The following is a 24351-nucleotide window of genomic DNA, read 5'->3' on the forward strand; positions in this document are numbered from 1 at the left end:
CAGGGCAAGGGCTGCGGCCCTAGCACCTTGGGCCGCGGCCCCCAGGGTTCTCTGAGGCAAGGGCCGCGGCGCCCTCCATCAAGGGCCACGGCCCAACTTCGGGGCAGCCATTTTTCCTTCGTTTTAACCTTTTAAAACCTCCCAAAAACATGTCTAAACATTCCCAAATCATTAAATCAAAGTTCCCAAACTCCCCAATGGTCCAAGACCACCAAAACCCGAGGTTCAAACAACCTAAAAACTCAACGATTCACAAAGCTCAATTCAAGCTTAAAAACTTTTAAAAACTTAAAACTTAAACTTGAATTACCTCCGATTGAGTTGTTTCCAACTAAATCCTCCGGCTAATAAGCTTTTAATTCTCCTTAGGATTGCTATGCCTCGATCCTCGCTCGATTCCGAGTCCTAGAACTCAAGATACCTTCGAAAATGCGATCGGGAACGAAAAGGGAACTTTAGGGAGAGAGAACGTACAGATCGTTCTTTTTATTTTCTTAAAAGGTTACTTCAAGCTTAAGTAGCTTCCAATAAAACCTAATGCTCGGGGTCCCGAAAACACCCTCGGGGACATTACAGTCAAAACTTCCAGAATTTCCCCCTGGTCTTACTAGCTCCCAATTTATCACCAAATGTTACTTCCCATTACCCAATAACCCGGTAATGCTCTAAATACCCCTTGACTTACTCCAAGTCAAGCTTAAATCCCGTTGTGACTTTCCCACTAGCTTACCTCCTAGGATCGCCTTGTGCTGGGTAACCCTGGCTTAACCAGATAATAACAAAGCACCACGCCCATTTCACATATATGCTAAAAATGCCCGAAATGGCCAAAATATGAAAATCACCCAATTAATCACAAATGGGTTCACATGCATATTTAATACACCTAAACATGCATAATATCATTAAATAGCATAATAAAGCAATTATGGCCCTCCCGGCCTCCTAATCAAGGTCCTAAACCTTATTAGGAAATTTGAGGCATTACAATTAATTTAATTATAAACTAAAATAACACGATAAATATATATACATCAATAAAAGAATTGTAAATTTAAAACATAATATGTATAAATTATGCATTATATTAAAATAAAAACAAATAAAATATTTATTACAATATGTATACATATAATAAAATAAAAAAATTAGTTGGATAAATAAATATCTAAACATCGAAATGGAAGGGGAATGTCACCCCATCCTCACATCAAGAATGGTAAATGCCCCATCCTCACTCCATTTCCCGTTTAGGTAGGGAATCTTCGCCCCCGAAAGTGTGAGGATACGTCCTTTATGCCCCAAGAAGGTGAAATATGATAGTGACTCACCCCAACACAACTTCCTTACCTAGCTTAAGGGTTTCGCATGTAAAGGCCATGCAATCACTATTGTAATAAGGTCTAATCCTATCTAATTGGGGGTTAAAGTGTAACCATGTAATTTACTATTGTTAATCACTCATTACTGTCTATAAGTCTATAAATAATACAGTGCGAGTCATTTGTATACAATAAGACATTTGAGTGCAAACTGAAGCTCTACCCATTTGTAAACCCTAAAAGAACTTGAGCTTTTGCAAGTTCTTCCTCAATACAGTGACTCCTGGACTAGGCTTCATTAACAATCAAACCACGTAAAACCTCTTGGTATCATTTCTTCTTTAATTTCTCTAACTCTTGTTGTTGACTAGATCTTGCATCAACAATATTATTTACGATTTTATCACTCACAAAAATACAAGTATTTCCATAAATATTTTCACCAACCGTATTTTTCAATTTTGCTAAAAGTTATATGTATATTTGTAAACTTCTCATTTTTCTTTACTATAAATAGCCCATGGGCTAATTCCACTTTTGGGGGCCAAACAAAAGTGGGAGTAAGCTTAGGAAGTCCGAAAGCAATGGAGTCCCGCCCTTTTCAGAGTGTCTCTTTTCTTCCTCTGCACGACCATTTCCTGTCGAGAGCGCCATTAGCCATGGCAATCACTTCCTTCCATTGCTCCATAAGGCATTAGTGCTTATAAGAGAAGAAGAAGAATACAAGTTTCGAAGACGAAGACGAAGAAGAAAGGCAGAAATGAGTACGGTCGATAAGATGCTGATCAAAGGCATTCGGAGCTTTGACCCCGAAAACAAGCATGTCATCACCTTCTTCAAGCCCTTGACCCTCATCGTTGGCTCTAACGGTGCTGGAAAAACTGTATAGATTCCTTTATCTCTCTCTCTCGCTCTCTCTTTCTATATATATGTATGTATTTATAGCTTACTGGTTTTCCGTACTATCGCTTTATAATCCCCTATTTACAGTAAAGTGTTATTTGTATTGCCTCAGACCATTATCGAGTGCTTGAAGCTCTCCTGCACCGGTGAGTTGCCTCCCAATGCGAGGTCTGGTCACAGTTTCATCCATGACCCTAAGGTCTTTCTCTCTCTGTTAAGCTAATACATGCATACAAATTTGGGATTGGCTGATCAGCTCTATGTTTTTTATTAATGGGGTTTGTTGTTGTTTTTCGTTCTTTGTTTGTGATTAATTGTTTGAACAAGCAACACTCGTGTGGTTGTAGGTTGCGGGAGAAACTGAGACAAAGGGTCAAATCAAGCTTCGATTTAAGACGGCCGCAGGTAAAGATGTTGTATGTATCAGGTCCTTTCAGCTGACCCAGAAAGCATCGAAGATGGAGTATAAAGCAATTGAGAGTGTGCTTCAGACTTTAAATCCTCACACTGGAGAGGTATACCTTGGTTTTTTTTTTTTGGTTGCAGAATTTTAATTTAAATCATCATTAGTCTTTGTTCTGATTTTGTATTTAAATCATCTGATTTTAACTTTGCATTTGGAGAATTCGATTGCCAACCATCATGGGTTTTTATTTTAGTGGAATGGAATATATTCTCTACCGCTGCTACATACTTTATAAGTATTCATCAATGTCCTACTATGCATGTATGAGACCAAGGAGAGGTCTTGTTAGAATTATGGTTTTTCTCGTAATGAGGAAGTGATATTTTGTTAAATATGCATGAAAATTTCCTTGTATACATGGAATTCTACTATGCTATAGCCATAGCATTAGTGAGTACTAACTATGTGTAATGAAAAATGAAGGCATGGAATGCTATATTTGATTGTGAGAGTGAGTTTGTTATTTTTCTCATTATAGTGTAAATTGAGTTACAGCTTGTAAGTTGTGTTAATTATTGGTCCGATAGGGTATTTTCAGTAATAGTAGCAGCAAGAAGATAAAAACTAGCTTCTTAGAACAGAAGGTAATAAGGAGTAATACTTTGGAATTACTTTTAAGAAAATAGGGAAACTGTTAAGCCTCTTTGTACTTGCTGCATTTTCTGATTCTAAAAGCTGAGACAAGACATATGAGATTGGCGACTTTTTGTGGATGTCAAACTTAGGCTTTATTTTTTAATTTTATTCATGTATAACTAGGCTCCCTGCCTAACCCTATAATATTTTGGGACCGATAAGCTATAGCAATTGCTTTGTAGATACACAAGAAGGACTTGAACCTCAAACCTTGTGGGAGCACATACCTAACCATTTCAGCTATCCTTCTCTTGGGTAAAACCTCAATGGAAAGCTTACTCCTAGATTTTATGGCCCATTTGAGATACTTCGGTGTGTGGGGCGGGTCACATATCAGCTGAAGTTACTTTCTACAGACAGGATTCACAATGTTTTCCATGTCTTTTAGCTTAAGAAAGCAGTAGGCACACGTGTATCTTCACCTAACATTCTCGCCAACTTCTTTTTGGAAATGGAATTATTGGTGGAATCACTAGAAGTTTTGAGTGTGTGCCCTTCCACACAACTAGGTTATACAGGTACTGAGGTTCTCGTCACTGTTAAGGGGTTGCCCACTTTTGAGGATTTTTGGGAGCATTTGTAAGTTCTTATGGAACAATTTCCTCATTTCAACCTTGAGGACAAGGTTTGCATTTGGGTGGCAGGCATTGTTAGGCTTGCTATTCACGTCACCTATGTGAGATATAAGAACGAATGTAACTGTCCAGCTTATGATGGTTACAGAAGAGGATGGGACTCGTTGATTACAAATTACAATTATTGTGTAGCAGTTAGGGTAGAGGAAGGGTCTGGGGATTTTGTTATAAGTAGGCAGTGAATTATTTCTTTTAAGTGTGAAGTATTTTCTGATTGTGAATTCAATTGGGAGAGAACATGGTTTCTCGAATACCACCAGTGTTTGTGTGTTCCCCTATTTTTTAAAAAGTAATTCCAAAAGTATTATTCCCTATTTCCTACTGTTCTATAGAGTTGTTTTTTTTCCTTGCTGCTACTGTGAGTGAAGGTATTGGTCCCTAACTGAAACAACACACACACTGGTAGTATTCGAGAGACTACCTTCTATCCCAATCTGGATTCAATCAGAACAATTCTTCTCACCTTTCCCTCAAAACCATCTCCCTTAAATTAAACTTACTGCTACTTTTAAGCAATCTTTCATACTTCTTCATAGATTTACTACAAGATATAATTAACTGTTTCTAGAAAATCACTTCCCACCCCCCCCCCCCCCCAAAAAAAATTCTTGTGGCTAGTATAGGTAATCCGAATTGGGGGCCTAACATGGTCTTGATGGCATTAGAGAAAACTGTAAACTCTTTAAACAAATGGATTATGTGCTTCTTTTTATTTCATGATGGAAATGACTTTTGTGATTAAGCTAGTATATGAATTAGATAGCTGACACATTCTTAGCATGCGACTTTTGGTATTTGCAGTATTCATGTATAAATGTAATATTCGTATTTATTTTCAAATAATATGCGGTAACACACACAAACAAACACACACATATTTAATATTCATAACATTTTTCTATTTCCTATTTTTGTTTCTGAACTGCAGAAAGTTTGCCTTAGTTATAGATGTGCTGACATGGATCGGGAAATCCCTGCTCTAATGGGTGTGTCCAAGGCAATTCTGGAAAATGTTATATTTGTACATCAAGATGAAGCCAATTGGCCGTTGCAAGACCCGTCTACCTTAAAGAAAAAATTTGATGATATCTTTTCTGCTACCAGGTACAATTGTCCTTGTATGTGTATCATACTGTGGACTTATTTTCTATTTCTAGATAGAAAGTTGATTAGTGTTGTAAATAAAGAATCTGGTATTAAAACAAGATTCTCATTAGTTGTCTTTCCTTGAATTAGGAAATTCTTTCCTTAAATTGTTATTGTAGAATTAGTCGTATAAAGATTGATTCATAGGTTATATTTATTATTTTTAGAAGTTATGACATTATATTTTATTCTGTTCTTATTAGGTTGTATACATCCCTATTGTGTATAATGAAATAGTATCCCTCTTTTTTAGAAATCTCACACTAACTGTTTTGATATTTGTTCTGTGGCTTGTAAGAGTAATTGTCGTTAGTAGTCTGCATCAGTTTTAGGGGTTTAAGTAGTTATTGGCAGAGAGAATGTCTGAAAGAGGGATTTTTAGAAGAATGGAGAGGGTGATAGGAGGGAAAAGAGCGGAAGGAAAGCAAAAATTCATTGGTTGGCAAGAAGGAAAGTGGGAGGGAGACGAGTGACGGAGGGATGGGGTCTCCCTTCTAATCCAATAAATTTTTTCTCCAAAAATGGAAGGATGAGACAACAAAAGATTTTTTTTTAAATAAACTACATAAACACCCTCTAAACAATTTAAGGAAATATTTCATAATGAGTAATATAATGATTTTACATTTAAACTTTGTATTCATCATTTCTATCCTCTTCCTCTTCCCAATACCAATCAACATAGAGGAAGATTATTATCTATTGGAGCATGGTGTCCCACATGAAACAAGTGTAAAAATATTAAGTCATTAATAAGAACATAGGTAACTTCACTAATGACTAATTGATTTTTAGATAGAGTCCCATGATTCTTGTCATGGCATCATGAGTCATATCCCTAGTGGGCATTCGATCCACACCGATCCAAATAGTGAGCCAAATTATAAAAAAAAAAAAAAAAAAAAAAGCGAGCTGAGAAAGATCCACATAGTACAAAAGACACTTGAGATTGGGCTACTTGTCTTTTGGTGATTCAAGATTGGTGAGCAAAAGCAATAGCCACCATTTTGAGAGGATATCGGACTATAATGTCCCACATGGAATAAGTGTTAGAATATTGAACCACTAATAAGAACATAGGTAATTACACTAATCACCAATCGATTTTTAGATGAAGCCCCATGATTCTTGTCATTATCTCAATCCATCATTCTTAAGAAACAAAACATTAATATATTTGTCACACTTTTTTTTCTTTTTCACTGTTTAGTTCTTGCGCTTTTGTTCTACACATTGATTTAAGTGTTTCAATTATGTCCCACCACGGTATTTATCAGATATACAAAGGCATTGGAGGTCATAAAGAAACTTCACAAGGATCAACATCAGGAGATAAAGACCTACAAGCTGAAATTGGAGAATCTACAAACACTGAAAGATGCCGCATATAAGGTCCTTATTTTATTCCATTTCATAATGATGATTTGAGATATTTATAGATATAATTGTTTAGTAATCTTTCCACTTTTATCATACGATCCCAATATGACTAGTCGAAGTGAAATTTAGACTTGTATGTTCTTTGTTAACTGGTCCTCGCTCAGGAAAAATTAAGCTTATTGAGTCAGTTCTCTAAATGAAGTATCTAAAGGGCATACATTCTTGTAGAAATCATATATATATTTATATATGTTATACATGAAAATAATTTTCTAAGAAACTAAAGAAATGAATTTGCTAGCTCTAAGTGTTTTATGATAAGCTCAGATCAGACCAATAGAAATAATAAAAGTGCTGAATGGAATGGAAACTTTGATAATCTAGGGATTTGAGAGCCTAGTCACCTTACACTCTCACTCTTCTCATCTCCTTTTTATTCCGTCCTAATAAAGTTCCTAAATTCTTTCCATCTAGAAGATTTTCACACCCACATCAACCGCAACGCAGAGAAGCCAACACGGAATATCCAGCAGATGAGATTGACATGTCATCTCTACTAGGCTACCTAAGCAGCTACACATTCCTTTTGATATACTTGTTATGCCCGTTGTATGTAAAGGGCACTTATCTATGCTCCCTACATAAGCACTCACGTAGTCGTCAAGGTAATAATATGAAAACTAGTGCCTAAGGTCATCATGGTCTTCCTAAGTAGCCTTAAAATAGAAAGGCTTTTCAACTAAATCAAATCTATTTTGCCTACCGTTGAACTAACAATCTTGTTACAAATATCCAAGAGATATTTACATACCACCTACTATTCTAGAGCAATAGTAAGCTTAAGGAGGAACTTGTGCAATTGAGGAAAGAGTAATGCTAGACACACTCAAATTGTACATACTTTTTACTAGTGATATGTATTCAATTTTAGTTATAGATTATTTTAAGTGGGGACCACATCACTTTTAATTGTGTGGTTGGGATTGAATACACATTATTGTGTGCAATTTGAGTGTGTTCCAATCATTACTCTTGAGGAAAATGGAATGCGAGAATGAAGGATGATCACGCAACAAGAGACTGCAAGCCACAATCTTTATATGTTTCAAGATGTGGTGAGAATTGGAATGAGTTTCTCCTTACAACACTTGGTTAGTGATTGTTAGGGATAAGGTTTGAAATTGAGGTAGAAGTGACCAATTGCAAATTAAACTTGTCAGTGCTTCTCATTAACCTTCATCTCTTGTTAAGCTTTAAATAAGTGAGGCTTAAGCTCATTCGAACAGCATCTCTTTCTAGTAAGTGGTGTTCAAAAGCAGCCGTTAGTAGAACCAATCTCATAACAAAGCAGTTCTTGCAGTCATAGTAGCTCACTAATCCCATTCGCCATCGATATGAAATTAGCTTCAACCACATTTTGTTTCTTCACCAAGTTACTAATAGGCACGGGCACTTATCGAGAGGGGTGGTGAAGTGGGTTGAATAATAGACTATAGATAGTAGAAAGGTATGTGGGTCATTGTAGTAATGGGTAGTAGATGAGATGGAGTAAAGTAGTACATATAGGAGAGCAGAAAGAATGAGAGTTATCATGAGGAATATATTGTAATTGAACTATTGCTCTTGGGCGCACCATAACCCTACTGGTTATGGGAAGAAATATGCCCATTTCCCCACTGGATATGGACAAAAATCTGTTTCGGGGATCCCTTTTTGCCCTCTGCTCAGAGGTATTGGAGTTTTCGTACTGCCTCCAAAGTGTTTATGTTGACCCTCTCTAGGGATGGTGGTTCAGTAAGGATTTGCGAGAGGACATGGCTAACTGGTTATGAGATATCTCTATCTTTAGACGCATCTTTGTGGTTGTTAGAAGAAGTAGAATGGTTGATTGATGCTAAAGCTAACCTTAGGGTTAATCGGAGGAGAACGTACAGGAATAATTCCATGAGGGTGTTGCTGGACTGTGTCCAAAATGTTAGAGGAGTTTTTTTGAAAATTTCCGTCCTCATTAACAGTGCTTTCAAGTCGATTATAATTCCGGAGGAGGACCTTGCTCAGGGATGGAAAGGTTTAGCGGATTGTCTGAGTCAACTGGTTAGGAAGAAAGGATCTTATTCACAAGGAGAGCTCGGCAGAAGGGTGGATAAAAAAGCTTCCTGGGCTTCCATTGTTAAAGGTTATTCCAAGGATTTAATCCGGGCTGAAGGAAGAGGCAGTTACACCGGAAAATGTTTTTTTGCATGAAAGACAATCAATGGTAACAGGGGTTGAGGCATGTTTCGACTGGCGGTTGGCTATTTTCATGTTCAGAACGAACAGTCGGTCACCTTGGGCGGCTGTTCATGTGGGAGTCCAAAGCTGGTGGGGGAATAAGCTATGTGTTTCGAATTTCTCAGACGATAAGGCTTTAATCTGGTGTGCAAATGAGAGGGAGCAGGAGAGATTGGTTTCCACAGGCTCGATTACCATTCCCGGAGTGTCAATAGTCTCTTTTGCTAAATGGAGTTGGAGAAATCAGTTGTTGGACAGGAAATTATCTTGCAATCATGATTGGATTGATGTAGAAGGTATCCCCTGAATTTTTGGAATCACCATGTTTTCAAGATGATAGGTTCAATCTGTGGTGGGCTTTTAGCTATAGACAAAAATACTTTGGAAGGGAAGAACTGTTTCTGTGCCTTTATTAAAGTAGTTGGGGATGCTTCTGGTTTTGTTCCTAGCAGTATTTCCATCCCGTATGAGGGCGATATGCTTACCTTGCGTCTGGTTAAGCATCGAGGGAAGAAGTTTCAGCCGGTCAGTAGATTTTGGGTGAAGAAATCACCCAGGAAGCCTGTGTTGGGTTTGGGTTCCGAAGCAGGTATTACGGTGGAGGAGAGGTCGGGGACCGACTGTGAGAAGGAGAAGAAGTCCGGGGAAGTTGAGGAGCTTGGAGGCGGCACCATGGTGGTCAACGGCGGCCGGAAACAGCAACCAGCAGGGAGAGGATCTCCGCCAATCTCGGGCGACATTAAAGAGACTACGATCTCATCCCGGATGTTTTGCTTGCCGTTACAGAAAATTTTTAATAGATTAAATTCTGATTTATCTATTAAGTTTAGAGGGCTGGCCAGCACGTGTTCCACTTTCAAAAAGGAATCTCTAATTCCTTCTAACACGTGGTATTTTAAAAGGAGAGGGCTGGTTTTTTCAACAGATGTTTTGGGCTGGATTCAAGTTCATTTGGCAAATGGGCCTTGCCTTTTAAAATTAAATATTAAGTTAGGGGCTCTCTTCAATCCAATGGGTGTGCCAATTTTATTGGGCCATGATTCGGGCTGGGCTGTTTCAAACTCAAAGCTGAAGAGTTTGAGAGGTTTTTCTCCTAAACGGCGTGCAAGCTTTTCACAGGGGATTATTGTACTGTGGGATGGGTCGCTGCGGAAGGAGTTACCTAGGAAGCAGAGTGTTCTGTTGGAGAATTTAGAGGAGAATGAGTCAAAGGTTCAAGTAAAGGTGGCTAGTTGGAAAGTGTACTCTCACAGACAGCAAAGCTTAGAGAGTGCGAACTCTATAGAAGCTCAAGGTGGGGGGGAGCCTTCTTTTGACTCAGTCATGGAGGAGGACGACTTGAGTGTTCCTATAGATGAAGAGCTTGATTCAGGCAGCTCAGAAGATGAATTTGTGGATGAGGTTTGTGACGGGGAAAAGATGGACAATGAGGACAGTGTTGAACAGTTGAGGAACTTGTGGGATGGAGGAGGATATGAAGAAAGTTCTAAGGTTGAGGTAATTCATGGGATTGCGGGCGTAGAGGGGACGGTAAAGGGAGGTACATTGCAGGAAAAGCCAGTCTCTTTGGACACTTTTAGGAGCAAGGATGAGGACAGTGAGTCATCTAGACTTCTTAAATCCATGGACTCTTTGGGTATCTCGGTGATTCCTAATGCCTTGGGAGGGGAAAATTTACGAGTTTCTACTCTATCTCAGAAGAGTTATCGGGAATTGCGCAAACTGAGCTTCAATGTTAACTATGAAAACAGGAAAAAGAAGGGGCTGGGGCTTAGTTACAAGTTATGAGGATGCTTACTTGGAACGTGAGGGGTTGTGGAGATAAAGGCAAACGGAGAGCGGTTAAGGAATTGATCTGTAAAGTTAATCCAGACATCGTTGTTCTTCAAGAGGTAAAAAGGGCCTCAATTGATAGGAGCTTCATTGGCAGCATTTGGAGATCTAGATTTAAAGGGTGGATATATCAGCAACCGATAGGTCGGTCGGGAGGCACCTTGGTAGTTTGGGATACGAGGAGCGTCTCTGTTATTGACTCTCTAGTCCGGGATTTTTCAGTTTCGGTTTGCTTGGAGGCTGAGGGGAAGGACCCCTGGTGGTTCTCAGGAGTGTACGGTCCTGTAGTCTATGGAAAAAGAGACAGTTTTTGGGATGAATTGGCTGGGTTATGTGCTATTTGTGGGGATAAATGGTGTGTAGGGGGAGATTTCAATGTGGTCAGAAGAGTTGAGGAGAAATTGAATAGTACTTCTAATACTAGGAGTATGAAGTTGTTCGACGCTTTGATTAGAGAATTAAAATGGGTTGATCCTAAGCTCTAAAATGGGAGTTATACATGGTCAAACTACAGAAATAAACCAATCTGTTGTAGGCTGGATAGGTTTTTCCATACTCCTTCGTGGTCAGAATTTTATCCTTTCATTCGTCAGGAAGTTTTGGTTCGAGTAGTATCTGATCATAGTCCGGTGGTGTTGGACTCCAGTCCTCCTTCTTGGGGCCCTTCTCCTTTCAGATTTGATAATATACTTGGTTGGAGCACAAGGATTTCTCCAGTCATTTCCAGGATTGGTGGAATTCGGCTAAGGTGCAAGGGATACCGGGCAGGAACTTGATAGACCACCTATCACATACGTGTACACAAGAGCAGAGAGGAAAGCAAGGGAGACACGTGGCTGAAATATTGTTAGGAGGGTTTTATTCTGTTAGATTTAGGTGCAGGGGGTATGGTGCACCTAAAGCAAATAGTAAATAAACATTGTATTGGGTGAAGGGATTTTCTTTATGCGTATTTTTTATGAATTGTATGAACTGAGGAGAGATTTCCTGGCTCTCGAATTCCAGGGGAAGATTTATATACAGTGAATATTATTTTTGGGTTTCCATATCTGTGTGTTGTTATTCTTTTTGCAGGAGTTTGCCTAACAGAACTTCATATCAAAGCTAGCTGTTGCTCGCAATTATATTAAGAAGTGGAGTCGACAGGTCTTGGGGGAGAGGAAAATGCGAAAACTCTTTTTGGAAAGGAGACTGTATGAGTTGGATAGATTGGAGGAAGGGGTTTCGTGGAATGAGAACTTTGTTTTGGAACGATCAAAGGTGAAGGAGGAGTGGCAACAAATTGTTTTGGAGGAGGAAAGAAGTGTCTGGTTTAAGGTGAAGTGCCAGTGGGCCAAGGAAGGGGATGCTAACACTAAACTTTTCCATAGCATTCTTAGTGCTCGAAAAGCGAGGAATTTCATCTCCAGGATTGAGGAAGAGGATGGAACTATTTGGGATAAAGACCCAGATATTGAGAGGGTTATTGTGGGTTTTTATTCGTCTTTGTATTCGCCGGTTGTGAGAGAATGGAGTGGGGTGGACGGGATTTCTTGGTCTCCAATTCTGTCGGTTATGGCTTATTTCCTCGAGCGTCCTTTCGAGGAAGAAGAAATCAGACATGCGGTTTTTGCGTGTGATGGCTCAAAGGCCCCGGGGCCCGACGGATTTTCCATTGCAGTTTATCAGAAGAATTGGGAGGTTTTGAAAAAGGATTTGCTGGACGTCTTCCATAGTTTTTTCAAGGATGGTGTCATTCACGAACAGACCAATGAAACCTGCATTTGCCTTATTCCAAAGAAATTGAATAGCTGTCGGGTTAGGGACTTCAGGCCTATTAGTTTGGTCACTAGTTTTTACAAAGTTATCTCAAAGGTGTTGGCTACTAGACTTTGAGGAGTTCTTTCAGACACAATTGCCGAAAATCAAGGCGCATTTGTCGAAGGTAGGCAGATTTTGGACACAGTTTTGATTGCAAACGAGGCAGTGGAGGAATATAGAAGCAAAGGAAGAAAAGGGTGGGTTTTCAAAATAGATTTTACTAAAGCCTATGATTGTGTGGACTGGGGCTTTTTGGATTTAGTTTTGGAAAAGAAGTGTTTTGGTGAAGTTTGGAGGAGGTGGATGCGTGGGTGCTTAACCTCTACATCTTACTCTGTCTTTGTAAATGGGCGCCCTAGGGGAAAGTTTAAAGGTTACAGGGGACTCCGCCAGGGGGATTCTTTGTCTCCATTCTTGTTTACTTTGGTAGCGGATGTTTTGGGAAGAATGGTAGATAAGGCTAAAGGCGTCTTAGCATTTAAAGGTTTCATAGTGGGTAAAGATAAAGTCGTTGTGAGCCACCTTCAGTTTGCAGACGAAACGATTTTCTTTGCACATGACGAGGAGTCCTTGGTGGTACTCTTGGACATTCTAAAGGTTTTCGGCGTGGTGTCTGGCCTGTCTATCAATTTGCAGAAATGTCAGCTTCTGGGGATTAATATGCAGGAAGAGCTGGTTGATCAGAAAGCTAGTGAGATTGGGTGTGAAGTGGGTCAGTGGCCAATTCAGTACCTGGGCCTTCCTTTGGGGGCTTCCCCCCGGTCCAAAGGTTTTTGGGACCCTGTAATCTCTAAATGTGCTAATTGGTTGATTCCTGGAAGAGTGCTTTCCTGTCTAGAGGTGGGAGGTTGACTTTGATTCAATCTGTTTTGTCGTCCCTTCCCGTGTACTTGTCGCTTTTTTGTATTCCGAAGAATGTGGCGACGGTTTTGGAGAAATTGATGCGTGATTTTTTCTGGGAAGGTGCGGACAAGTCAGGTGGCGATCACTTGGTCTCCTGGAATGATGTTTGTAACTCTCGTAGTCACGGGGGCTTGGGGATTGGGAACTTGGTTCTGAGAAATAAGGCTCTTCTCATGAAGTGGTTGTGGTGGTTCCCCTTGGAAAATTCGTCTTTGTGGCACAAGGTGGTCAAAAGTAGGTATGATGATGATGGTGGCTTCTGGGATATAGATGGGGGGTAGATTCTCTGTTCGTGGACCGTGGAGGGATATCACAATGCTGTATGAGGAGTATAGGCGCTGGGTATATTTCAAAGTGGGAAGAGGCGACAGGATTCGTTTTTGGGAGGATACGTGGATTGGTGATATTTCTTTGAGGTCGCGTTTCACTGATTTATTCAGAGTGTCTGAGGCAGCGAATGTTACGATCAGAGACATGTTAGTGGCGGAGGATGGTAGTAGTTCAGGAGGTCCAGGATGGGACTTCAGATTTAGAAAGAATTTGTTCGATAGGGAGGTTCCTAGCTTGATTGAGATGTTAGATTTGATTAAGGATGCGGTTTTTCCGGATATTCTGGAAGATAAAAGGATATGGAAATCAGACAGTAGCGGGGTTTTCAGTTGCCAGTCTGCCTTTCATAGTTTGGCCTATGCTCATTCAGGCCCAGAGTTGCCGTGGGCAAAGAGGTTATGGAGAAGTGGCGTTCCTTCCAAAGTTAAAGTGTTTGGTTGGCTATTATTCTTGGACAAGTTAAGTGTCAATGTTAATTTGCAGAGGAGAAGACCTTTTCATTACTTGTCGCCTAATTGGTGTGTTAACTGTAAAAGTGAGAGCGAGTCGGTGGGTCATTTATTTCTTCGGTGTTCGTTTGCCAGAGCTCTTTGGAATAAAGTTTTACATGAGTTCGGGGTCTATTGGTGTATGCCTCCCTCTTGTGAGCATTTGTTCCTTTCTCAGTTCGAGGGAGGAAAGAGGTTGATGTGTTTATGGCAGTGTACTGTTCTCGCCACTTTTTGGGGTATTTGGTTGGAGAGGAATAGTAGAATCTTCGAGGAGTCCTCCTCTTCAGTGGACATTCTTTGGGATAAAATCAGGTTCTGGGTGGCCACTTGGGTGTATAGAACGAAAGACTTTGACGGTGTTTTCTTTTTGGACCTTTGTAGGGAGTAGGTTTATTTATGGTCGTAATTCTGTTTTTACTACATCTGTGTACTACGGTTTTCCTCCGCCATAAGTGAGGGTTTTCAATTTTATTAAGAGGAGGTCATCTTGATCTCTATCTCATTTTTTCAAAAAAAAAAAAAAACTATTGCTCTTGGGAGAGTACTGGGTCTCTCAAATACCCAGGTGTTTAATTATGATCATTAAATAGAAACTCTACCATTTTACCTATCATTTCTGCTTGTTGCTTATCTGTTTGTTAGTTAGAACTAGTGGGTCCTATCAATTACCCCAGACATGTACAATACCCTGAAGTAGACCTTCTATCCCTTTCCGAGAAATAAGCTTTTCCTAAAACATCCTTTCAGATATTTTTTAATCCGAAACAAATCGTTATTGTGTTCTATATAAGGAGCATGCATAATTTGACTTGAATCAAGGACAATATCTAGTTTAGTGTGAGATTGATAGATGAGTTTCCCAATTACCTTTCATTTTCCACTGGAGCACCAGCATATTGTTATCCTAATTTAACATTCGGATTCATTAGTGTATCTATTGGTTACTTTCTTTGTCATACGGAGATACCAGTCTTACTTCTGATAAGGTGTACAAATCAGTAACTGGACAAAGGACGGAGAAAACATTGTTGCTAATTATTTTTTTTATAAAACATATGTACAGTCAAGTTTGGTATTTAAAGATACAATACTTAAACAGAATCTAGAAACAATGTAGACAATTTTAAATTTAAAAGCTAAAGATGGGAACTTATTTTTAAATAGATTGGATCTGATCTTTATATAAATAGACAGGATATAATCCTATTTAAACTCATGATATAAAATGTGATGCCGGGGTTTGGCTGCCCCTGTATTATCTCCTAGAATCTTGTTTGAGAACAACTGATATCCTCTAGGCTGATTTCCAACATTTTCTGATGTGAGTTTTTTTTTCTTCCTTTCCTCAGCTTCGTGAAAGCATTGCTCATGATCAGGAAAGAACAGAATCTTTAAAAAGTCAGATGCAGGAGTTCGAAACAAGTATCCAGGATGTGGATGCTAAAATTCATCATACTGAAGTAACGCTGAAAGACCTGAGGAAGTTGCAGGATCAAATATCAACTAAGACTGCTGAAAGAAGCACTTTGTTTAAGGAACAACAGAAACAGTATGCAGCTCTTGAAGAGGAGAATGAAGGTTCAGACATTTAGCAGATTGTTCTCATATTGTTCTTTATATTACGCTTGGTCGATTTTTTACTTTTTATTATTGTTATTACCAATATTGTTGCCATCAGTGCTCAACTTTGTAAATTCCATTACACATTTTAATTTTTCTTTTGGAATCTTTAAGAATCTTTTCATTGCGACTATTTTATCAAACAGACACTGATGAAGAATTGAAGGAATGGAAGACTAAGTTTGAAGAGAAGGTTGCAGAACTAGAATCTAAAATTAGCAAGTTCGAAAGAGAATTGACTGACCAAGAAACTAAAAGTTCTTTTCTAAGAAAGACAACTGATGACTATTTCAAAGAGATCAGCAAGCTTCAAACTGAAGCTGAAGTAAGACTTTTGAATTTGAAAAACCATTCAATTTTAGTGAAACGTGTCTTGTTTAATCCTTTACTCTCTTATCAGGTTCACTTGTCCTTGAAGAATGAACGAGATTCTACCATTCGAAAAATTTTCACAGTGCATAATCTAGGTCCTCTTCCAAATTCTCCCTTCAGCAATGAAGATGCTTTAAACTTCACAAATAGAATAATATTAAGACTACCGGATCTTGAAAAGGATTTGCAGGATAAGAAGGTGATTTTTTTATTTTTTTTCATTTTATATTACTATGAGATTTTGTTTGACTTCTGATATGTTTGTGTAGGTGCTAGCTTTTATATATATATGCATAACCTATTAGTTTCAATTGATATATTCTGTTCCAAATAAATGTTGAAACTCACCCCAAAGTCAATTTATCATCCAAAAGTTCTAAGTCAAGATATCTTTATGTCAATAAGAACAGTTGCCTACAAATTTATATTTCAGAAATCAAATGAAGTTGAGCTTAAGACAGCCTGGGACCGCTACATGGTTGCAAATGATCACTGGACTACTGCTGACGTTCAAAAGCAGGCTAAAGTAGATATAAAGGTTTGTGTATTGGCTGTGTGTCAGATAACGTTTAGGTCAGGTGCTCTTTTAACTTATTCTTAGGGTTTCAATATTTGTGATTTATGCAGAGTGGCCTTCAGAAACGTATTGAAGAGAAGGAAAATGAGCGTAATTCATTAGAAATTCAAATTTCAAACGTTGATTTTTCTCATATTAATGAGAGAGAAAAAAACATGGTGAGAATGACTATTCTTAGTGATTATCTGTAGGATTCGTTTTCTTATTTATTTAACAATATTAATCTGTGTTGGTCATTTTTTTTTCTTTTCTTTTGCACCATTAGAGAACAGAGATGGAAAGGAAAAAAAATCTCATTGCCGAAAGAAACTTTGAATCAAATATAACTCAAAAGCAAACTGAATTATATTCCATAGAGCAGAAGATTAAGTCTCTTACTCAAGAAAAAGATATCATGGTTGGTGATTCTGATGAAAGAGTAAAATTGTCTCTGAAGAAGTCAGAATTGGAGAATCAAAAACGAAAGCATAAAAAGATGTCAGTCAATTTTCTTTTTGTACCTTTTATGATGAGTTCACTTTTCTGTCCTGTTTTGCAACTGATAATGTATGTTCTCTCTTTCTCTCTCTCTCTCTCTCCAGAATTGATGAACATAGAGAAAAGATAAGAGGAGTGCTAAAAGGAAGGCTTCCTCTAGACAAGGACTTAAAAAGGGAAATAACTCAAGCTGTGAGGTTGTTCGAATCTCTTTATATGTTTTAGTTTCTATTAGAATTTTCACTGATTTAACTTTGGCCTGTATGTTCATTGGGAAGGTCATACTACATTGCTTGGCATGCATGCCAACTGCTTATATTATTAATTTATGTCTATTGGTTTAATGCAAAACACCAAGTCAGGATTAACAATCATTGATGTACTGTCTAAAGTTTTTGCTACTCTTTTGACTTTTCTAGTAATTTTCTTTTGACCGTCATACTATTGTCTTCTTACAGAGCTATAGCCAAAATCTGTTTGATCTGTAACTTCCCAATGATATGCATTGCCTTGTACATAGCAACTTCATCTGGGCAAAGCTCTATAGTATCTGCTGGTACAGGCAGTCAAGAACTATTTGAAATGCTGATACATGTCTTTAATATCATCATATTATAATACATTGAGATTTCATGTTGATGATATGGCTATATGCTTACTATACTATATTATTCTCATAGTTATGAAGTCTTTTCTGTAGCCATATTGATTGCTGATTCAGCAGTTTCTTGTTTTAACAGTACCAAGAGAATGGAATCTATATTGGTTGTCAGTCTAACTCTTCATTGTGTCTTTTGAGATATTTAGGAGTTTGATGTATTCAGAAGTAAGAAAATGCAATGAAAAATATGCTGGAAATTACTCAGTAGTTTTCATTCGCCAAGAATCAGTAAATACAAGTTTTCGAGTGACTTGCTTCACTCCCAAAAAATAACCCTCAGCTTGCAAAACACAGAATAATCTTCTATGATCTGATATCCTAGCCCCCCAATTCAAAACACCTATGCTCGGCATACAAAATCATCGTTGGTGGAGAATTTTGGGAAATAGGATGATTATGTTAAGTCTTATTTGTGATTTATCACTAGCTTCCACTACTCGAGTGAATTCAAAATAAAAAGCAGAGGCAGTTTGCTGATTTTGTTATTACTTGCATCAAGTTGTGTGGTGGATTATCGGTTGTGCTTTAGTTTATTCCACTTTTGGCAAACTCCTCTAGGGTTGGCTGATACTATTTTTGCTGCAGGGCTGTTACCATGGAGTTTGATGATTTGAAGAATAAATCTCATGAGGCAGAACAGGAGGTGAAAATGTTGCAGACGAAAATACAAGAAGATAATAATAACATCTCCAAACTTCGTAAAGATGTGGAATGTAAGTTTGTTGATGCTGCAAAAAGCTTTATCTTTGTTTCTGGTCTGCTGCAACAGACAATCTAATTGCATACACATTTGACAACAGTTGTGTTTGTCCTCTACATATGTGCATATATGACGGAGTTGTTTAATATAAACTTGGGAGAAAGAGTCATCTTCCTAGTTATCAGACATTTGGAGCAGCTACTCATTTATTAAAGGAATGATCCTAACAATGGCTCTTCTCCTTGTTCTATAGGAATCTGATGCTGATTATATATTTCAATATATATATCTATGTTTGGACTAGGAAGACCCATGGAAAATTAGTGCTCTACTCGTGTATAAATTTTAACCACTGATTAGTCTTGGAACAAACTTTTTATTATATATTGTCTGGGAGTTGTATATTAAAGGATTTGAACAAGTAAGGGAAATGGATTTTGTTTTTGTGACTTTAGCATGTCAACAAGTATAACTGTGTTTTATATTTTGATTGTAAATTTTTTACTTTTGTCTTATATCGTGCTTGCTAATAATATATTTGTACTTCATACGAGTTTTCTGCAGCAAGGAAAAGATACATTGAATCCAAAATCAAGACCTTGGATCAGCAATTTGCTTCCATTGATTCCTATCTTAAAGCCTTGGAGACAGCTAAGGAGAAAAGGGATGTCCAGAAAAGGTTCTATATTAACTTAGGCTGATAACTAGTGAGAATCTTTACGAAGATGTACACATTCGGCATTTCTGATATAAAGGTGTTAATATGATATCTGCTTTCTCATTGTAGCAAATACAACATTGCTGATGGTATGCGACAAATGTTTGATCCTTTTGAGAGAGTTGCACGCGCTCATCATGTTTGCCCTTGCTGCGAGCGATCTTTCTCTGCAGAAGAAGAAGACGAGTTTGTTAAAAAGGTTGGCATTTTTCAGTGTTCAAAACTTCGAGGGCTTTCTGCATTAATAATTTTATTTTCTTCCAATTGTAAGTGTTACAATAAACATGCTTAACTCAGGTGTAAATGGCATTTAGCCATATATAATCCACGAGTTTTTTTGTATTTCATTCTTAACTGGCTATATTTTCTTCTGAGTTGCAGCAAAGAGTGAAGGCCTCTACTTCAGCTGAGCATATGAAAGTGCTGGCGGTTGAGTCATCAAAGGCTGACTCTCTTTTTCAGCAGTTGGATAAGCTTCGCTTGGCTTATGAAGAATATATTAAAATGGGCAAGGAGACAATTCCAAATGCAGAAAAAGAATTAAATAAACATTCTGAAGAGTTGGATCAGAAGTCTCAAGCCCTCGATGATGTAAATATCAACTCATTTAACTCTATATTTACTTCTATACTGTGCATAACAGAATTGCAAAATTTTGATTGTTGTGACTACTCTTGTTGTTTTTAGTGTTTTGATTTAAGCCGGCAGATGATTTTTACTGCTTCTAAAGGCTTAGCTCTTGTGGTTATAGAATTAAACAGAACTTCCTAAGTTTTCTTTTTATTGTTAGTGTTTTTCTTTTAAGGAAGGCCACACCTTGGAAACGAATTTTCCTCTGATATCTCCTCCTTTGTATATTCTTCTACTTATAAATTTTGTTAGATCAGCTATTTGCCCATGGGAAAGGTATCTGAGCAATTCTTCCCTGGCCATTTAAATTTCTAATGATAATTTATTCATGTGATTTTATCTGCAAATTCATTTGTACACGAGTTTCTAATTAATTTTTTTCTTCCTTTATTTGTACTTACCAAGGTGAAATTAAGCTCTTGTTGATAGCTGCAAATTTCTTTTACAGCTGTTAGCTGTTTTAGCTCAAATAAAGTCTGAGAAGGATTCAATCGATGTTTTGGTTCAACCCATCGAATCTGCTGATCGGCTATTCCAAGAAATTCAAACTTGTCAGAAACAAGTTGATGAGTTAGAGTATAAGCTTAGTTTTGGAGGGCAAGGAGTAAGATCCCTGGAGGATATTCAGTCGGAGCTAAATACTTTACAGATTACAAAGTACGACGTTTAGTTTTTCCACCTGTTGTTGGTAATTTGGTTTAGTCATCATCATATTTGATTACTTAGCAATAGTAAGCATTTACTTAATAATTGTCTGTAACAGGTATGCATGTTGTTTTAAATATTTCTTGCACCTATAAAGCTTCTGAGTGCTTCTAAAAAAAAAAGAAAAGCTTCCGAGTGTTCTGCACAATTATTTCTTCTTGACATGATTAGTTATTATATGATTTTTACGACTGTGGCAACAGAGATAGTTTGCATAATGAATTGGAGAAGCTAAGGGATGACCAAAGGTACATGGAAAAGGATATGTCAAACATAAAAGATCGATTGCACACACTATGTGCGGAGAAAGTTGAAGCAGATAATGTATTTCGAGATGTGAGAAAAGCAGAAGAAGAGTTGGAGCGTTTGGTCGAGGAGAAAAGTCAAGTTGAACTTGATGAAAAGGTATCACTTTAGGTCTAACCTTTTATTTTTTGTTGTTGGTGGTGGCTATGCTATTCTCAGGCATTGAATCCTGAACCTTTTGTTAGCTTAAAGAGAAGCAGATTTACCTATGGAGCATCCCCTAGTGACTCTTTATCAGTGTCATAGCCATCTTGCGTCTCTCCTTTTTCAATACCAAGGTCGCTGAGCCCACTCTTGGTATACTCTTTGAATAGTTCATTGTTATGTCCCAGCGTCCACACAAATTTGTGTGGGTCGAATATTGGGTAACTTTCTCTATTCAGGGAATAATGTCTCTGAAATAAACTCCAACAAGTTTAATTGTTGTCACTCATGTTTTCTATAGCTCAAATAAGAGAAATCTTGAGTGCTAACCATGCAGAAACTAACGAAAACAAGTAGATCACCAAAAATCTCTTTCGTGGTTTTGATTAGAACATAGTGTTGGAAGAAATAACATATGTGGTGGTTGTGCGGTCAGCTACTTGAGGCTATATGAAGCTTTATTTCCCACACTTATTGGCTCTAACTTATTTTCATGATTAACTTTCTGCCAATGACACAAAAGTCAAGCTTGTATAATTTTCATTTTAATCTCTTGCCTACTGATGTATATTGTTTTGGCGGGGAAACTTCCAGTATTTGGCAGAAACCATTGGTCCTCTATCTAGGGAGAAAGATAAATTATTGAACGAGTACAATGAACTGAAAGCTAAACTCAATCTTGAATACGAGGAACAAGCTAAGCAAAAGATGAGTTATGCGCAGGAAGTTGATTCACTACAGAAAGTTACTTCTAAAATAAAAGAGTAAGTTTTGCGAACCTGACATGTGGTTCTCCCATTCCATAGATTTTAATCATTGATTTTGGTCAACCAGATTTCATGATTTGAAGAAAGAAGAGAGGCTGAAGGAACTGCAAGAAAGGCTTTCTTCCTCAGAATTAGAGCTTCAGAGATGTGAAGCTAAGAAGCAACATATTTTGTCCGAGTTGGAAAGAAATAGAGACGTAATTAGGAGTCGAGATAAATTACGACGCAATATTGAGGATAACTTGAATTACCGCAAAACAAAGGCTGAAGTAGATGAACTTACCCGTGAGATTGAATCGCTAGAAGAGAAAATACTGAGGATTGGTGGCATTTCCACAGTTGAAAGTGAGCTTGTAAAGCTCTCACGGGAAAGAGAGAGGCTTCTTTCTGAGGTATTGTTAAATTCTTTTCCCATCACCCGATTTTTGTGTCTATAAGCTAATTACTGGTAAAGTCAACTTACTTGATTACGAGTCTCCAAAACTATAAGATTCTCTCAAACATTTTGTTACTTTCTGAATATAATATTTCTCTTTGCAGTTAGTTTTCAATATCTTACTGTTGGAATCGATCAATTTTCTTTCCTTACTGCATCTGATAATGCTCAACATTGTGCTGAAATGTTTATTAATTTGATTAAGCTTTTTCATTGGCAAATCTCTACTTTTGCTCTATCCTTTTATGATATATTTGCCATCCACCAGCATCATCATAAACAAGAAATGAATGAAGCCCTTTGTTTATTCTGTGTTGTGGTAGTTAAATAGGTGCCGTGGAACTATGTCTGTTTATGACAGCAATATTTCAAAGAATAAGGTCGATCTAAAACATTCGCAATACAAGGACATTGACAAGCGGTACTTTGATCAGTTGATACAGCTTAAGGTAGAACAACTCCTTGGTATTTTTACTGTTCTTACTCGTACAATTATATTATTAACGAACTTCTATCACAGACAACTGAGATGGCAAACAAGGATCTGGACAGATACTACAATGCACTCGACAAGTAAAATTCCCGAATATTTATCTTTTTTCACAAAATTATATAAATTGATTCCTTTATTCACAAATAAGTCCAATGCTTTTTATTTATTTGTTATGCTTTAATCTATATATACAGGGCACTCATGCGCTTCCACACAATGAAAATGGAGGAAATAAATAAAATTATTCGGGAATTATGGCAGCAAACGTACAGGGGACAAGATATAGATTACATTAGTATTCGTTCTGATTCAGAAGGCGCTGGGACTCGTTCTTACAGCTATAGGGTGTGTTCTTTCTTCCTCTCTCTCTCTCTCGTTCTTCCTTTGATTCCTTCTTTCTTTCTATTCACTCTCAATTTTATTTGAATTGCATTTTGTACAGGTTCTTATGCAGACTGGTGATGCAGAACTAGAAATGAGAGGAAGATGTAGTGCTGGCCAGAAGGTGAGGGATTTCGATATGTATTGCGCTTTGTCGACCAATACTTTTATTCATAGACTGCACCCTCATTGCTCTGTTTCAGGTCCTTGCTTCTCTTATCATAAGGCTGGCTTTAGCCGAAACGTTTTGCCTCAATTGCGGAATACTAGCACTAGATGAACCAACCACAAACTTGGATGGTCCAAACGCCGAGAGTCTTGCCACGGCTCTCCTCAAGTATGACAATCCCAGATACAAATCTAAGACTACACCACTAGATCATGACCTGCATTTTCTTACATTTCCCTCTTTTCCTTTTCTCCCTGTAGAATTATGGAGGATAGGAAAGGCCAGGAAAATTTTCAGCTGATAGTTATCACTCACGACGAGCGTTTTGCTCAACTAATTGGACAACGCCAGCATGCAGAAAAATATTACCGGGTCACAAAGGACGATCAGTATGGCCTATCTTCATTTCTCTTTCATTCTAATTTTTTCCTTTCATGATTTTTTTTTTCCACTACACAAATCTAATTTCTGTGGCCTACATTACCAGCCAACATAGCATAATTGAAGCTCAGGAGATATTTGGTTGAAGCTTTTTACAAATGAGAGAGGTCCCAACACTAGTCATGAAGGAGGAACCATCAGTATCTCATACGCAAAATCTATGCCCAAAATACCCTGTGAGTTTTCGTGCCATTATCATATCTTTAATTGTTTAAGAAACTGTCTTGGCCAGATATGAACATTTATTTTTCTAGCCTTTAATTGATGAACAAGCAAGAGACCACTGTTAGTATATATTACTCTTAAAATTTATATAATATATTTTATAATATCTTGGTGATTTTTGCTTCACATTTATTGGCCAATGACACTTGAGAGTTTGACACTACCAATTCCAATATGATTACAGTGTTTTTTTAGTCTTGCTATTTGGCATCTTAAGGTGTTCAACACCACATGAGTTGATATTTCATAATTGGTTAGCGATATTCTATAATACTTATTAAATTTAAATACGTGGGACCCGATATTGAATTGCACCTATAGCGATACGTCACCTTCTTGTGGTGTTGGACACAACTGGTATGTTTGCAATTTTTTTTTTCGTCTTTATTTCTATTGGATTTTAGTATAAATAT

At 37.7% G+C, this 24351-nt stretch overlaps 1 protein-coding gene across 1 annotated transcript; it reads left to right on the top strand.

The window, feature by feature from the left end:
* The first annotated feature begins 1869 nt into the window (after nt 1–1869).
* LOC133819867 (DNA repair protein RAD50) lies at nt 1870–24064 on the top strand. Its single transcript, XM_062253241.1, has 27 exons — nt 1870–2205; nt 2338–2424; nt 2573–2740; nt 4891–5066; nt 6386–6500; nt 15466–15694; nt 15883–16061; nt 16137–16307; nt 16542–16646; nt 16736–16843; nt 16951–17162; nt 17267–17359; nt 18409–18536; nt 19088–19202; nt 19311–19440; nt 19623–19832; nt 20320–20528; nt 20780–20981; nt 21621–21790; nt 21861–22185; nt 22553–22678; nt 22750–22802; nt 22917–23067; nt 23165–23227; nt 23307–23440; nt 23533–23661; nt 23760–24064. Exons 1-27 carry the CDS (start codon nt 2083–2085, stop codon nt 23797–23799), a joined length of 3951 nt encoding a protein of 1316 aa, XP_062109225.1. The 5' UTR covers nt 1870–2082; the 3' UTR covers nt 23800–24064.
* Nucleotides 24065–24351: the final 287 nt, after the last annotated feature.

This window comes from Humulus lupulus, chromosome 2, assembly GCF_963169125.1.
Source record: "Humulus lupulus chromosome 2, drHumLupu1.1, whole genome shotgun sequence".
Lineage (NCBI taxonomy): Eukaryota > Viridiplantae > Streptophyta > Magnoliopsida > Rosales > Cannabaceae > Humulus > Humulus lupulus.